Raw genomic sequence first — 16,192 nt, 5'->3', positions numbered from 1 at the left:
AAAGCATAAGAGATCTAGACACAAATAGTGAACAATTCTCAACACTCGAACATGATCAAGAGCAAAATTACAGAATTCCTCCTGTCTACTTGTGACTTGGTATAGGGAGATGGCTGAAAGTTTGTGGAAGAGAAGAATAACAGATGTGAACAGAGAGCAAAGTCAAAGTTGGTTTCAGTTTCGCATGTATGATTTCTTTCATCAATAGCTTTCAACTGATGTAAAAATGTTAATGTGCATACAATTATCATTACTAAAACAATCAGCTCCCACTTCGTTTTCATGTGAAATGAAAAATGGCCATTGCCCTGTCAATGCAAAGCAACTTATTCATGCCAGTTAGATGAAACTATTGTGTAATTACAAATTATAAAGGAAGACTTAACTGATTTTGGACATAACATTGTTATTCTTCAGCTGTAAGGACAAAGCTTTATCATGAAAGGGAAAAGAAAAGAATCACATCGATGTACTCTGTGGTTCCTGAGCTAGATTTATTGACTTCCAATGATGTAACTTGGTGTCAGAAAATACTTGATGTCAAAAAACTACAAAAGGCCGTGTCCTGGTTTCACAGTGCTTCACCCAGAGCCGCTTTGGCTCCCATTAGGCAGCTGCTTTTGTACTGCTTTTGTACTCCCAGCTACAGAAGCTGTGATGCTTGTGTGAAACCCCCTTGCATGCTAGGTCACCGCTTGTAAGAGTTTCTGAGAAACTGACTATAGCAAAGCATTTGTGGTATTCTAAGCTATGGCCTTCAAACGCCACTTTGAGAATAAAAACATATATTCTACTGAATCAATTGAAACACAGACTCTACTGAACTGATTTGCACCATCCCTGCAGCTCCTGTTTAGACAGCTATGTATTACTGTTTTATTTAAGTAAAACAAAACAGCATTGACGTTCTCCTGACAGAATACAAATACACACACACACACACACACACACACACACACACACAGATGTATATATATAGCCTTATTTTAGCCACACTCCTGCATTTTAGAGCAGGAAGTGAGGCTGCATCCCTGTCACTCATGGCCACATAGTCAGCAGTTAGATCACATTGTTTTGATGTCTGAAAAATGACGCAAAGAAGTACCATTTTTGTGTTATAATGAAAATAAGTTTGTTTTTATGTGTGTTTAACTGTACTTATGTGTGTTTAACTTGCTTGTGTATGTGAGTTATGGTATTGCCACCGCCAAGACAGTCACTAACGAAACATTTGGTAAAGTGTAAAGTTCGGTAGTATTATGATAGTTTTTGCAGTGACAAAATGGAACATTGAATCATTTATTCTAATAAAAAAACATAAAGGGGAATAGGGGAATTCATCAATTTCAGCAGCATAATTCAGCCGCTGAGATTTAAACAAGGTGTACGTGTGTGGGTGTGTGTCTATATATACAAATATCACTGCTGTCGGAAGGAAGAAAACCTTGTATCTACATTTTTGTATATATATATATATATATATATATATATATATATATATATATATATATATATATATACATTCTATATATATATTTATATATATTTATGTGTGTGTGTATACATATTTATGTGTGTGTGTGTGTATGTATATATTAGTATAGTCTATATAAGTTAACTAGCCAAAGATTATACATACAACACAGTACTGCATAATGTTACTGTCAAATGCAGCTAATTATGTTGAGATTGAAATTTATAAACCATTAATAGCTTCTGTGAGGGCTGAAGGAATTTGCCAATGAGCTGAAGAGCTAAAGTGACCACAATATTTTGGAACAGCTCAACAATACAATACAACCATGTAATAATGTAATATTTTCAATGTTATATGTGTGTCTTCATTACCATCCCCACCAGGCTGCATGACTGACAGTGTCCATCACAGCAAGCACCCTCTTGGGCTAATCAGGACTCATGCAGGTAAGAGACTTTCAGAGAACATACATAAACACACATTATTTAGCCCACACACCACAAAGGACACTACAAACCAAACACTCCTTCCCATACATGGTCTGAATCAGTGTGTACACACAAAAGTAGACATACACACATTTCTTAATTCACTCTGCCCTGTGGGAGCTTTACTGTAGTGGAAATGGAAATTTCTCTCTTCCATTAAAGTTTGATGTATTCCATTCAATCAGTGCAGTCTGATTGCACATTAATCCACTAGTTTATTGAGTTCTGCTCTGACACAGCCTCTGATGGCCTATTCCACATTCTTATGACACTTCTGCATTACTTCTTTGTAATGTTTTCTGACACCAGAAAAAGGTATTTTTCCTTGGAATTTTAAAATAGCAGCTCACTGCCATTGAAAAGAGCTATATGAATAAAATGTTCCTTCAATCTAGATTTTTATTTTTTTTCAATGTACTCAACAGGGGTACAGTTTTTGGAAATTTCTCTTAAAGAATGTGTGTGTGTGTGTGTGTGTGTGTGTGTGTGTGTGTGTGTGTGTGTGTGAGTGTGTGTGTGTAAAATGATAAACCAACCTATTCAAATAGGAACATATTGAAAATAAAATGAAATTAAATTTCTTTAATCAATAGCATTGGTCAAACAATTGTTTACTTGTTGCTGAAGTGTTGTATGTAAATATAATACAATATATGGATCATACTGCAAAACTGGTTAGAAATCAGAGTTGAAAACATATTTTGGACTTTAAACTGACTTTGATTTTAGACTAAAATCCTTTCGCTATTTTATTAAATCAAATGATGGATCATTCCATTTTCACTAACAAAGCAATAATAACACTGCCAAACTTTACCAAATGTTTCAATAGTGATAATTTAACTAATTTTGAGCAGGACTCAAAAATGCTAGTGAGTACATGACTAGTAAACACAGAAAATCATGTTTTTTTTTTCCCTAAACCACAAAAAAGTTACTTAATTTCAGAAAATATGTGTTTCAGTAGTGACAATTCTTAACGTTACACACTAAATCTTAGATTTTGGGACACATTTACTTCAAAACAATCAGATCTAACTGCTCACCATGTGGCCATGAGGGACAGGGATGCATTCTCACTTCCTACTTTAAAATGCAGAGGTGTGGTTAAAATAAGGCTCCACCGATGAACAGAAACTCTTTGTGTTTCGGTAGTGACATAAAAACGTGGACCAGCAATTTGTGAATGTTTTTTTTTAATTAAACTCATTATACATTTAAATATTTCAACTTCACTTTACAAAATGAAAAAGATCTTAAAAAATATAACCAAAAAAGTATTATTATTAAATTTGAAATTTAGGGGTTAGGGTTTGAGACAGCCACTTCCCAAGAGAAAGTACCGTATAAATTATGGTTTTGTATACAGCTTATTATTATCTCAATTCATTTCTTGGGTTTAAATAGATCTTAATAGAATCCTTGTAAATATCTAAGATCTGAATACTTACAAACTTTATCTAAAATTGTTTTTCTTCAAATATTTTTTTTACTGTGCAGTTTGAACTGACTGGTCCATATATATATATATATATATATATATATATATATATATATATATATATATATATATATATATATGTGTGTGTGTGTGTGTGTGTGTGTGTGTGTGTGTGTGTGTGTGTATGTGTGTGTGTTTGTGTGTGTGTAATATCACGATTTCTCTTGCACAACATGGACGATGTCTGTCTTATCGCTTGTAGATGTTTGCTTTCAATATGGTATACTGTTGTAGTTGTGCTATTGTCCTCTCAAAAGTGCATCACAAACTGTACTATTTTCAGCAGCATGTTTCACTTTTAGTAGGCGTATATAGAAGTACCAACTGCCTATTGTGCCTTCATGCATACAAGTCAAAAACATGCATCAGCTTGTAGGATTAACCTGCCTGTTCAAATAGGAACTGTTGTCTATTGAAAATAAAAGAGATGCAAACATTTTTTAACCAATGGCCTTGGTCAAAAAACTATTACATGTAAATATGACATTATACATTGTAAATGTATATTAACTGTTGGTCAGCTAGTCACTTATATCCCTAGTATACACTTATTATTGAGTTCGTGCTACACTGTATGTACAGTGAGAATACAGGCGTTTGGCGTGCTGAGACTGAGTCAGTTTTTGATGTGTCCATCATCCAGAGTGTTTTGCCTACTAGCTCTTTTCTATTCAAACAGACTGTGGGGGAAGGACATGAAAAAGGTGTGTACGTGTGTGTGTGTGTGTGAGTGTGTGAGTGTGTGTGTGTGCACGCATGCACATGAGCATGCGCATGTGTGTGATTCATTCTGTGTCATAGCCCCTCCTGTAATGCACTGCACAAGCCTGCGTCATCTGTGTCTCCCTTTGTAACCTCGTTTAATGTTTCATTAGAGGCTGAACACACACACACACACACACACACACACACACACACACACACACACACACACACACAGAGGCACACACACACATACACATTGAACATGCACACTCATTTAAACATTTTTTTTAAAAAGAGAATCCACTTTTAGTGAGGACCTCACTGCTGACTTATTATGTGAATTATTTGTCAAAGTTTATATTTAAGATATTAATATTTGAGATTTAGTAACACTTTATAAGGGGCAGCAAAGAAACACAAAACCTATATAAGTCTTTCATGGCAACTGACATGAACCTATATAGACATTTATCAAGGCTTATTCCAACAAGCTGGAGTTGTCATAAGGTAAATGATATTAAAACTAGCGATGTGCATTATAACTTATTTTGATTACCAATTATCCATAAGAGTTTTATCCAGTTGACTGCAGGCCAGAAAAAACACAACAAAAAAATGAGGAAAAAAAAGACTTTGGTCTAAATTAGCATAGGGCTGTAGGCTTACTTTTTAGATGACAGAACTAGAGATTAAACTTTGAAAACATATTTTATTATTCAAAAATAGCTGAGGGAGATCTGGGTAGGTTTTCATCTTGGATGAGTAAAGGAAGCTGCCGCTTCAGAGGAGCTAATGTGCTGACACTAGGCAGTACAGCATTAGATACTGATGGAGACCTGCTGTGTTCTACATGAGGTCTTCTCTCCTCAGTTGATGTGCCAACGTGTTACTTTGCCAGAGAAACATATGGATCTTTCTATGGAACTGTCTGTGGATCTGTCTACTAAATCAGACTGGAACTGACTTGGACTTTAGACTAAAATCCTCTTGCTTTGAGTAACCTTAATTATGTTTAATTAATTAAAATAAATGATTGATTTATTTTGTCTGTTGATTTTGTCACTAACAAAACAATCATAACACTACCAAAACTTTACCAAATAATTCCGTAGTGACTGTTATGCTAGTGACAATTTTAGTTAATTTTATGCAGAATTTAGAAACACTAGCCAGTACATGACTAGGAAACACAGCCTTGAACAGTTCAGACTTTGGGACACTTCAAAATAAAGAGTTCCAACTGCTCACCATGTGGCCATGAAGGACAGGGATGCTTCCTGCTCTAAAATGCAGGAGTGTGGCTAAAATAAGGCCCCACCTATGGACTAAAATTCTTTGTGTTTCAGTATTGACATGAAAACACGGGACAGTATTTTCTGAATAACATTTTTAATTTAAAAAATTTAATGCATGATAAATTAAAATTTAAAAACATCTTAAAACAAATCAAAAAGATCTACATTGAAAAAAATGTAAGTACTATTTTCACAAGTTAAAAGTTAGGAAATGGAGGAGGAGGAGGAGGGTTTGGGACAGACACCTAAAATGCTTATTACTATCTCAGTTAATGCTTTGGGGTTAAATAGATCATATCAAAATGCTTGTAAATGTCTAATACTTCACTGTTATTTTAATTTTCCAACTAATGGCCAATATATTTATAGCTACCATCAGCTAGAGAAGTTAGTATGTCAGAGAGTAGTTAGCAAAAGCCATGCCAGAGCTTGGGACACACTATCCGTCCCTTCTCAGCCACGTCCTTAACACGACCTTGGCAATGCACTGAGATTCAAACTCGTATGTTTTGTAGAAGCAAAGTATAATCTACTCACAAAACTGTCACATTTTATAGACCTGTTACAACATAAAATTGGCGTTTCCTTGAATTGCTAGCCTGTGTGTTTTCTCCATCATCCTGTGATGAAGCATAACGAATACTGAATAGTGAATTCAGTATTCAAACACTGACCCCTTGAACAGTTAAGCGTGTACTTGTGCACATCCCTAATCAAAGATGACAACAGCAACCTTAATGAAAACACCTTAAAAAAGCCTTTTTAAATGCTTATGTAGGTTTATGTCAGGCATAAAGAGGCAAAGGAAATATTTTAGATTTAAAACAGAACAGAAAGGTAATATAGTGGACGTCAAAATCAGACCTGGCATCAGGGGGGATCATTTAGTGGGGCAATGCCCCATCAATCAATATTAATGCCCCACTAAATGATCCCCCCTGATGCCAGGTCTGATTTTGACGTCCACTATATTACCTTTCTGTAGTGTTTGAATAGTGTTTGAACATGCTACTATAGTTGCAGGTGGCAGAAAATGATCAAAGCTAAACTAAATTTTGCCCATTCTTATTGGATTAACAGAGGAGGGTTTGCATGCATCATTTTGTATTGCTCATTATAGGGGTGCATTTTATGTGGTAGGAAGATAAATTAGTGAATTTCCTATTTGGGTAGACCTTTGGTGATTTGCTGTAAATGTGAAACAACCAGTTGATTCTTTACTGAATGTGTGGCACCTTTTGGACGGATTATTTCCTGCCCCATATATTGTTTTTTTTTTTTTTGGATGCCCCACTCATGATTTAGTTCTAGTCCCAGCCCTGCTCAAACCCACAAATAGTGACATCAATTATTTTGGACTTATAAAGTTATATCATATTGTCAGAATTCCTGACCAAAACCAAAATTTTATTAGTAGCAGAATGTTCTCCTACCTTGAATCGAGTTTGTTGGGCATGTCAGGAGCTACGTTGTCATTGTTTTATAATATGTAATGTGTAAGCATTTGAATGGCTAGACATTGTGAATGATAGAATATTCTATAGCATTATAGTGTGGAACATCTGCTTTTGCTGTGGTATTGAATTGGTACAGAGAATTGTCAAATTTCATTGGTACTGACTACCAAAATTTGAAAAACAATTATACTGATTAAAGACTGTCTAATCAATATTCTCTCATAATCTCTCCTAAGACCTTTGTTGTTTACTGTGAATCTTACAGGACACATGAGACATTAGTATGGACAGACATGAAAGGAGGGATGCACCTGCTTGTCTCTGTATGTGTTTGTGTGTTACGAATGCACAAAAATAGCCAAAATGCTAATGATAAATTGATTATCAATCACTGTTTTCATGATTATAATAATAAATCATTCAGCTATAGATTTTATATATATATATATATATATATATATATATATATATATATATATATATATATATATAAAATCTTTCAGGCAAATTGTGCAAAATAAGGCTAATCCTAAATAAAAAATCCTAAATATAAATGTGGCTGTGACACACTGTGAATATGCAGTAGTACTGTGTTTCTTGGTGTATACAAAAAATTGTGGATCAATAATTCAGAAGAGAACATGTTTCATAAATACAAGACATTTGAGATAAGCAGGAGAGCAGCTCTTTCTCCATCTCTCTCTCTTTTGCTCTCTCTTTCTCTATCTTTCACTCTTCACTTTCTCTCTGTCTATCTTCTGCTGATATTGCTGCATTTTATAAAAGCAAACTTGGCTTAACAGTGGTCATCTCTCGCCAACAAACGTACCCCTGCCAGTAAGTAAATGAACTAAAAAGAGCATTATTTGGGTTTAAGGCCATTTTGATGAATCTGGAGTCATCCTTACTCCTCTTTCCCTCTAATGCTAGGGTGCTAGCATCATTTAATGTGCATAATGCTAACTTAACTCTACTACTTTGTCTTCACAAATCAAATACAAAGAGTGAAATCTTATCTAAATATGTAATCAACTGGTGAAAACTGATAGCTACACCTGAATGACTTGTACTTCAAAAATGTTAACATGTTTAACTGCTAGACTAGCATCACAGAATTAGCAAAATGCTAACCTGCTACAGTTATGTTTGCTGTATATCTCTTAGTTTGTTTGTCTGTTAGCATTTGTTCTTTTTCAGTCTTCAGTAAATACCTTACCTGCCCCCACCCTCCCCACCAGGTTCGTCTGTTTTTATGTAGCTTGTATTGCAGTATACGGCTGAAGAGGAGCTTGAGGCCCTTCTGAGATTCTAAAAAGGCACTTTTTATTCCACGCAACTCTCTGCTCTTCTCTATCTCCTTTTTCTTTCTTTCCGTCTCACTCTCTCTCCTCCATTCAATGATGCGTGAAGCTCTTTGGCACTCTGTGCATCACGGCTGTCCTTTTTTGAGAAGTAATGCTCTTGCTTTGAATGCCTTCCCCTTCTACAGGGTGTAAATCTTTCACTCCTCTCTCTCTCCTTCTTTCTTTCTCTCTTTCTAACTCTCAGTTTTTCTAATTCTTTGTTTGAGGGGCTATTTATAACCCATCGTAACCCTTCCTGCAGAAGAGGCCAGTCGTTCACTCCATCCAATTCAGAAGAAAGAAACCGGTGAAAACTGACATCTGTGCTTGAAGGACGTCTTTATCCAAAAAATATGAGTGTCGTTAACAACGAAGTAGTGCTAAGCTGCTAGCATCCCTCAATATGCATAGTACTAACTTACCCTACTAATTTATCTTCACAAATCAAAATAAAAAGAGTGAAATCTTATTAAAAATATGTGAAAACTGAACACCTGAATGACTCCTTATCCAAAAATATGACTATGAAATAAAAAACCCACTATGTTCAATTGCTAGACTAGTATAATTAATTAGCATAACACCAGGCTGCCCCTGTTCTGTTCGCTAGTTAGTCTGTTGGATTATTTGTCTGTTAGCTTTTGCCATTAGCCACATCAGCTTTTTTGCACTCTGTTCACACATTCTACATACTGACCCTTATTCGGCAAAGATGTGTAAAAAAAAGAGCGCAGATGTGACCACCTTTAATGTGAGATCTACTCTGCATCTTTGACCGCAAATGATGAATCAGTGTCAGTTTATGAAATCAAGCGCCAGTCTACCAGCACTTCATTTACATAACATTTTCATGAAGCATGGCCAGCACTGCAGTGTAAGAGATGCTACTGCACTAGTTGTGTTCTGTATTTTTGGGCAGTGTCAGTAGTATAAAACAAAAGCACTGTGTAATTTGTCTTTAAATGGAGAATAGTTGCAGCATTTGTTTACACCAATGTGAATGGGAAAAAAGTACATTTGCTTTTGTACTGGAGTGCCATGTGCACATCAGTATTACTGTTATTTTCTAGTTTTATAATTATTATTATTGGTATTATAGATAATTTCGATAATAGTTTTCGTTAGTTATCTGCAAATCAAGCATGTTTTTCAGACTGTTACACTTTTACACTTACACTAACACACTCCTACCAGAATTTTTGATCACGAGCTTATTCATGCAACATGCTAAGGATGAAATTGATGAATAAGAAAAAAGTCAGTGGGATTTGCATTAATTTTATGATCAGATTTGACTGTACGCAACTTGATGAATAAAAAACATTGTATGCATGTAAGGGTGTGAAAACGTATCATCATCATTAATAGAGGATTCTAACAGTGAAATGAATATGCAATCAAATGACTATGAATGGTAATATCTGAGCTACAGGGTAATACTAAAAACAGACCACAAAACATCCATTCTGTAACTAGAACAGAACTTTATAAAGTCCTTGTTTTGCTTTAGTACTTGCTTTTGAACATCACCTCTGTTTTGGCTCAGGCATAAAAAAATGTCAAGGTCAGTTTCACCCCATGAACTCATCGATTTTCACTGACACCATTGTGTATCAGTGCTGCTGGGGTGTGAACTTTCCAAATCCTCGATGTCAGACATCACTGAAAAAGGCCAACTGGATATTTAGTCTAAAAATGGAAAAATTGACCATTTATATCGCATTAGCTGTGACTAATTCCTCCTGTTGGGAGGCTAACTGGCTTCCAAAAAATGCCAGCTTCGTCAGAAAAGCCGATGGAAACTCATTAGCTTACATGCTGCCACCATTCTGGCCTGCATGGCTTTCTACACATTTTTGGATCTTTCTGATTATTCTGCACTTTCATTTTTGTCAACTTTATCAGCACTTTGTGGGCTTAAAAATACAAGGTTCGATCCGGTAAAATAAAACACAAATGCATAGAATGTGTATTTTAAAAATTGTAAAAGTTTCCTCCTTGAAAATGGCACACTAAAGTGTTGTTATAAAGTTCTTTCTGCATCAGCCAACCAGTATGGCCAATAAATGTTGGATAACCAATCAGAATTCATGTTTTACCCATGTGCCCGAGCTCAGCATTTAGCTGTTTACAGGGCTTAGTAGCTATGGAGCCTAGTTGAATGAGCATTTAGACATTTTAAATGAATTACTAAAAATAGCAAAAGGTAACTTGAAAGGCTAGTAACACTTCTACTAAACAACTAATTTAAAATATAGACTTTTAGATAGATAGCTAAGTAATATCTATCTTAATTAGCTAAATTATCTAATCTGCAAAGCAGCAAGCTGGCTACCTACCTTAGTAGCATCTTAAGAAATTAACATGTTTTTTTATGCTTTTTGTTTCTTTCATTGTACCCATTTCGACAGCCATCCGAAGCTTCAGTGGCGAGTGTCTTTGATATGTATGACTCCATTTACAGTTGATTTTGATTGGTTCTTGCTTTGGAATTGGTGGGAAATAGAGCATCATTTCATTTACCGTGCTGCATATTTAGCATGCTAATAAAATAAAAATGTAGCTGCTGTTTTGTGTTGATGACTTGCAGAGAGAAACTTGTTTAAGAATCAACACTTATTTTTATATAATTCAAATTCAAAAGTCACTTAGCTGACTGTATCAGTCTCAGTTGTGGCACCAGTGAAGCTCATTAAAAATTTTCAGCAAACCAGAAAACCCATCCTGAATTCACAAAGACTGATGTGAAATGCTTACAAAGAAACACAATATTTTCTGCCAACTATGTGCAATGGGTTGAAACCCCAAATGATCCAAAAGCACAATTTTACTCACTGGTCTTGATGGTATGGAGGTAACCAAGCAAAGCCTGTAGTGAAATGATTCCTTCTAGGGATCATGAATGTTATTAGACTCTGTCTTTTGAGTACTGGGAAGAGCATTCACTTATGTTGCAGAACATCATAGGTTCAAGACCTGGTTGGGACAAAGTCCAGTTGTAACCTAAATGCATGGTTATTTAATCATGTTTATTCACTGCAATTTGCAAATGAGTGCTCAGCACAGAAGCAGAGGTAAGCATTGCAATTCCTACAATTGTTCATTTAAACAGGCTAAAACTGCACTTAAACTGTTTTCTGCCTGTAAATTAATCAAATTTTTAAAGATGTGGCCAGTGGAGTTTTGTATTGATAAAAAAGAATACATTTTAAAAATCAAGCTGTAGGGGCTCCCGAGTGGCGCAACCGTCTAAGCGTTGGCCCAATCATCAGGAGACCGCGAGTTCGATCCCTGGTGATGCTACAGCCATCCGTAGCCGGGAGTCCAAGAGAGCACAATTGGCCTCGCTCTCTTTGGGTGGGTAGGATGGCCCCTCCTTCTCCCCCCATCACCCAACGCGATGCTAGTCAGCGCAGGCGTCTGTTAGCTGACGTAACAGATCTGGCGGTTGGCGCTTTCCTCCGAGCGCGTTCGGCTGTCCAGTGACGTTGCGTGAGCGGCAGTTCGAAAAGAAGCGGTGGCTGGCTTCACAGGTCTCAGGGGAAGCCTGTGTTAGGATAGCATCGTGTGATTGGGGGAGTCCTAACTAGCGGGTGGAATTGGAGACAATTAAATTGGGGAGAAAATCAAAAAAATCAAGCTGTAATGATTGGAATATTTTTCTGCATTCAATTTAAGAAACAGTGGTGTCCAGTGGCATACCATGACTATTAGAGCTAGGCCTCCAGCTTGGGCTATAAATGTGAAAAACCACCTCTATGATAATGTTATTTTCTGCTAGTGCCCCAATGGGATTTCTAATAGTATGTTAGCACTATGCTGTTGGATATTTTTGGCTGTTTTAGATGAAAGACATTCCATGTGTTTCATTTGGAGTTTGTAACAAACATTAACATATATTTTACTTAATATGCAGTTTTACATATACTTTTTCCATTAAAGAGCCCCGGAATAATGCTACTATTTTAAATATTAAATAAAAATTACAGACATATATATTCTTTTTATTCTCAGAAATCATTAGGCCTTCTCTAAAGGCCCTGAGGGTTTCCCACTGCTGGTGTCATTTGCCTTAGGAAATGGTCTTGAACATTGTGATACTTCAATTGATTGGTCAAATTTCAGGTATTTTGACAACCCCAGAGCTGAAGAAACACAGTAACAATGCAATCCTACAGGAATCCACCAGACATGTGATATTCTTTCTCTATTTTCCCTGCTTGTTTCCATCCATCCATCCCTCAATCCTTCTCTAATGCCTCAACTGCTCTCTTCTAAAGTGGTGTACGCATCATCAATATTCTGTTCCCTCTGTGGTCTTATCAGTAGAAACTCTTAAACCAGCACAGAGCTTGTGTGCTTCAGAGACCTGCTTTACCAGGGTGAACAGCATTGCTGCATTGCAATGAATATTAACACTTGGATGTCTCCCTCGCTCAGAAGCACTGACCCTACACACCCACACAGAAGTCTACACATGAACAACACACACATACACAAAGCTATTTTTCTCTGTTAAAGCAAACAGGAACAAAGAGTTTCCTTTGTTTGTTTTTAAATAATGCAAATACAATATTTGTATGTAGTTGTAGAAGAAGTGAAATGTACTAAATAAAGGCAGGCAAAATGCACAGTATGACCGTTTTGCAGATGCTTATGCTTTTATGATTGATTTCATGGCTTTGTGCGTGTGTGCACACAAAACTTGGGAACAGAGCTTTATCACGACAGCTGAAAGGGAAGAAATGATTAAAAAAAGATCTGGTTCAAAGCTAATTAGCTGAATTAATTAACTGTTCTCAATCAACTTTTAGAAGTCAAAGTTTTCACTGGTAAAGCAAGCTGTAATTCAATATGAACTATTTCTCGCTTGTAGCTCAATGAAACAAGCAGATAATTGCTGTTGAAAGTACATATTTTAAAGCTTTTAACTGATACAACATTTGTGTTTATAGGTTGAAAGAGATTATTATGATTTGAATTATATGAAAGGTTCTTGTGCATGCAGGCCTCTTTTGTTTCAGTAAGAAACAACATAGTTTACATGTTCACTACATTTTTGTAGTTTTGTAACAATTTAATCTTCTTTTTTTGTTGACAACTATTAAAATACAAGTCTAAAGCTATTTTCTGTCTCTTTCTAGCTGTTAAAACTAGATACTTACTAGTACTGATACCGATCCTAACCCCAACCTAACCTAACTACCTGATCAGTGCCTATAAATTCTGATATACCACTTCTAAGATATTGTGTTATGGAAAAAGCAGTGTGTGGTGTCACAAATAAAACATACAAAGCTTAAACTGGTCGCACTGCCCCTCGAAATAATGGTGTTACAGATTTTGCAATGAGAGTTTGTACTACTCCTTGTCTCAAGAATGAAATAATCCCACATTGCTGACATGCTTGCTTCATCTACTGGCATTCAGTAGTAGTAGTGTGCATGTGCATCAGGAATTTCATGGTATTGTTATTCTCTTTTGCCTTAATAGAACTGCATTTCATCAGGGTCAATATCAATATCGAATTGATATCGGTGCAACATAGCCTCAACTCATTCAGGTGATCATTTAACAACTGTAACAGGCGTTTTCTTGACATTGAAATGAACAGAAAAAGTAAGAAAATGCAGAGAATATAAATTGAGTGTAAATTTTGTAAACAACGACAGCTGACGTATAATGGAAAACGTACATTTGTTTCTCTGGTAAAAGGGGTATTAATCATGATGTATTTTTTGTATGTGTAAAGCTCACTCCCAACAACGTAAGTCTTCAATGTATAATGTGCTCTAGATCAAAAAACCTCATTTTGTTTTTCTTTTTTTAAGGGTTAAGGTACCAGTGAAGCTCATCAGAAATTTCCAACTACAAATCCCATCTTGAATTTATACTGACTGAAGATGATGTGTGAAGTGACCGCACAGTGAGGGATGGTTTGCTTTTTTGTGTGGGTCTGCTCTTACCTCCACGAGGTGCGGTGTGGGGTTGAAGCCACAGAGATTGCAGACTTGTTTGTGGCATTGAGTGCAGGAGTTGTAGTTGGGAGGCTCACTGGATCCTATATTAAGTTCAGTCTTGCACAACGGGCAGTTGACTTTAGGTGCTTGGCTCACTGGCTGAACCTGCTTCAGAGGAGACTGCTGCTGTGTCTGCTGTGGTGTCTTTTGATGATGTGCCAGTGACTGCTGCTGTGGTGCCTTTTGATGGTGTGCAGGCGACTGTTGCTGTGGCTGAGGCTGTTGCTGAGGCTGCTTCTGCGGAGGGGCGTGAGGACCCTGTGGACCCTGTGGAAAGCCTGGTTTGGCCCCACTGAGTGGTCCTGTTGCAGACTTAGCATTAGCATCACTGAAGAGCACTCTGGGGCCCTGTTGTTGACGGGCAGCTGAGGACTGAGGTGAAGGTCCGCTTCCTGGCAGTGGGTCGACGGAGATTAGCGTGCTTGCCTGGTTCAGCAGGGATGCCCCAAAGCCGAACAGTTTAGTCAGGCCATCCTGAGTGGGAGCAGAGGCCTCGTGGGCTGAGGCGGGCCGACGGGCTGGGGAACTTCCGGCACTCCGGATCTGGTCCGGTCGGCCTCCATGGTGGACTGGAGAACCTCTGCCAAGTTCTGGCTGCGATGGGGCCTTTGCTAGGCCTGGCAAGGGCACGGCTCCAGGGTGAGGGATACGGGCTGCAGTTTGTGCCACCCCACCTGGGCCTCTCTGGCCAAATTCCCCACGTTGACTCTGGGGGGCCTGGGGCCCTGATTGGGGTCCTGGATATGGATATCCTGTCTGAGAAGGTCCGGTGTAGGGTGCAGGGCCTGTTTGAGGTCCAGGGCCTGCCTGAGGACCAGTCTGGTAAAGACTAGCAGCTCCAGCTTGTCTCTGAAGGCCTGGGGAAGCTTGAGGTTGGGCCTGGGGTTGAATTTTGGAATGTGGCTGGGTTTGGGGCTGGTGCTGGGGTTGAGGTTGAGGTTGAGGTTGAGGTTGTGGTTGTGGCTTAGGCTGAGTAGAGGGCTGGGAGTGGGGGGGTATGGGATCTGGTTTAGGTTGATGGGATGGAGAGTGGATCTGCTGTTGGCTCTTGGAACGAGGTGTGGTCATATCCATCCCCAGTGCTCTCTGCATCTGACAGTTCAGACATAGCCACTCCTGGACCTGTGGAAACACATACAAATACACATACTAATTAATGACATACAGAAGCTCCTTCATTCTAAAATGTGTTGACATTAATTGTAAAATGTGCATTAAAATGTCACTGATCAAAGAAATAATATTCCTAACAACTGGAACTGAAGAAGAGATGAACACAAAAATGAAGAAGATGATGATTTTGTATATATTTAATTTGTCCCTATCTCTATTAATGCCTTTAGTTTAAATAGATCATCACATAATACCTGTAAATTTAAGATCTGAATTCTTATTTGTTATTTTGAATAGCTCTGAAAGTTTCAACTGCTTTGATAGAATAGTCTATATACATTTGTTCTGTCACTGCAAGAGAGGGTGAGGTTAAGGTAACTTTTTGATGGGCCAAAATAAACAACCTAAGGGCCACTCTTTTGAGCCTTACTTTATAAGATTAGCAGTGTGTGACTGGATCAATATTATGTGACAAAATACACTGACAAAGCCTATCTGAAGGCACAGACTGTCTACCATCCTCACTTATTCAAGTCTACCTCTTTCTTCCAGCTTCTATCCCTTTACATCTTCAGCACTGTATGAAAGCCTTGTTCAGTGAAGACCAATTGAAGGTAATTTGAAAGTCTAATTTTTGCCAGAAATTTTAAAAAAAGACAGAACATCTTGCTATTATCTGTGGATCAGGGCGGGGGGTGTCTTAATTAGAGATCTCTCTCTCCCAAGAGAGAAACAGACAATGTGTGCATATGTGTGTGTGGATGAGAGAAAGAGAGAGAGGGGGAGGGAGGGG

General features: G+C 37.5%; 1 protein-coding gene across 1 annotated transcript in view; it reads right to left on the bottom strand.

Annotated features, from left to right (window-relative positions):
* Window positions 1-16,192, bottom strand: part of bsna (bassoon presynaptic cytomatrix protein a) — a 153,073-nt gene that overhangs the window by 97,434 nt on the left and 39,447 nt on the right. The window contains exon 2 of the mRNA XM_036578665.1: window positions 14,233-15,408. Within this exon, the coding sequence (XP_036434558.1) occupies window positions 14,233-15,408 (1,176 nt within the window). The remainder of the gene's footprint in view (window positions 1-14,232; window positions 15,409-16,192) is intronic.

Source organism: Colossoma macropomum, unplaced genomic scaffold (genome assembly GCF_904425465.1).
Source record: "Colossoma macropomum unplaced genomic scaffold, Colossoma_macropomum, whole genome shotgun sequence".
Lineage (NCBI taxonomy): Eukaryota > Metazoa > Chordata > Actinopteri > Characiformes > Serrasalmidae > Colossoma > Colossoma macropomum.
The sequence above is the reverse complement of the archived record's forward strand: the minus strand, read 5'-3'. Positions and strand labels throughout refer to the sequence as shown.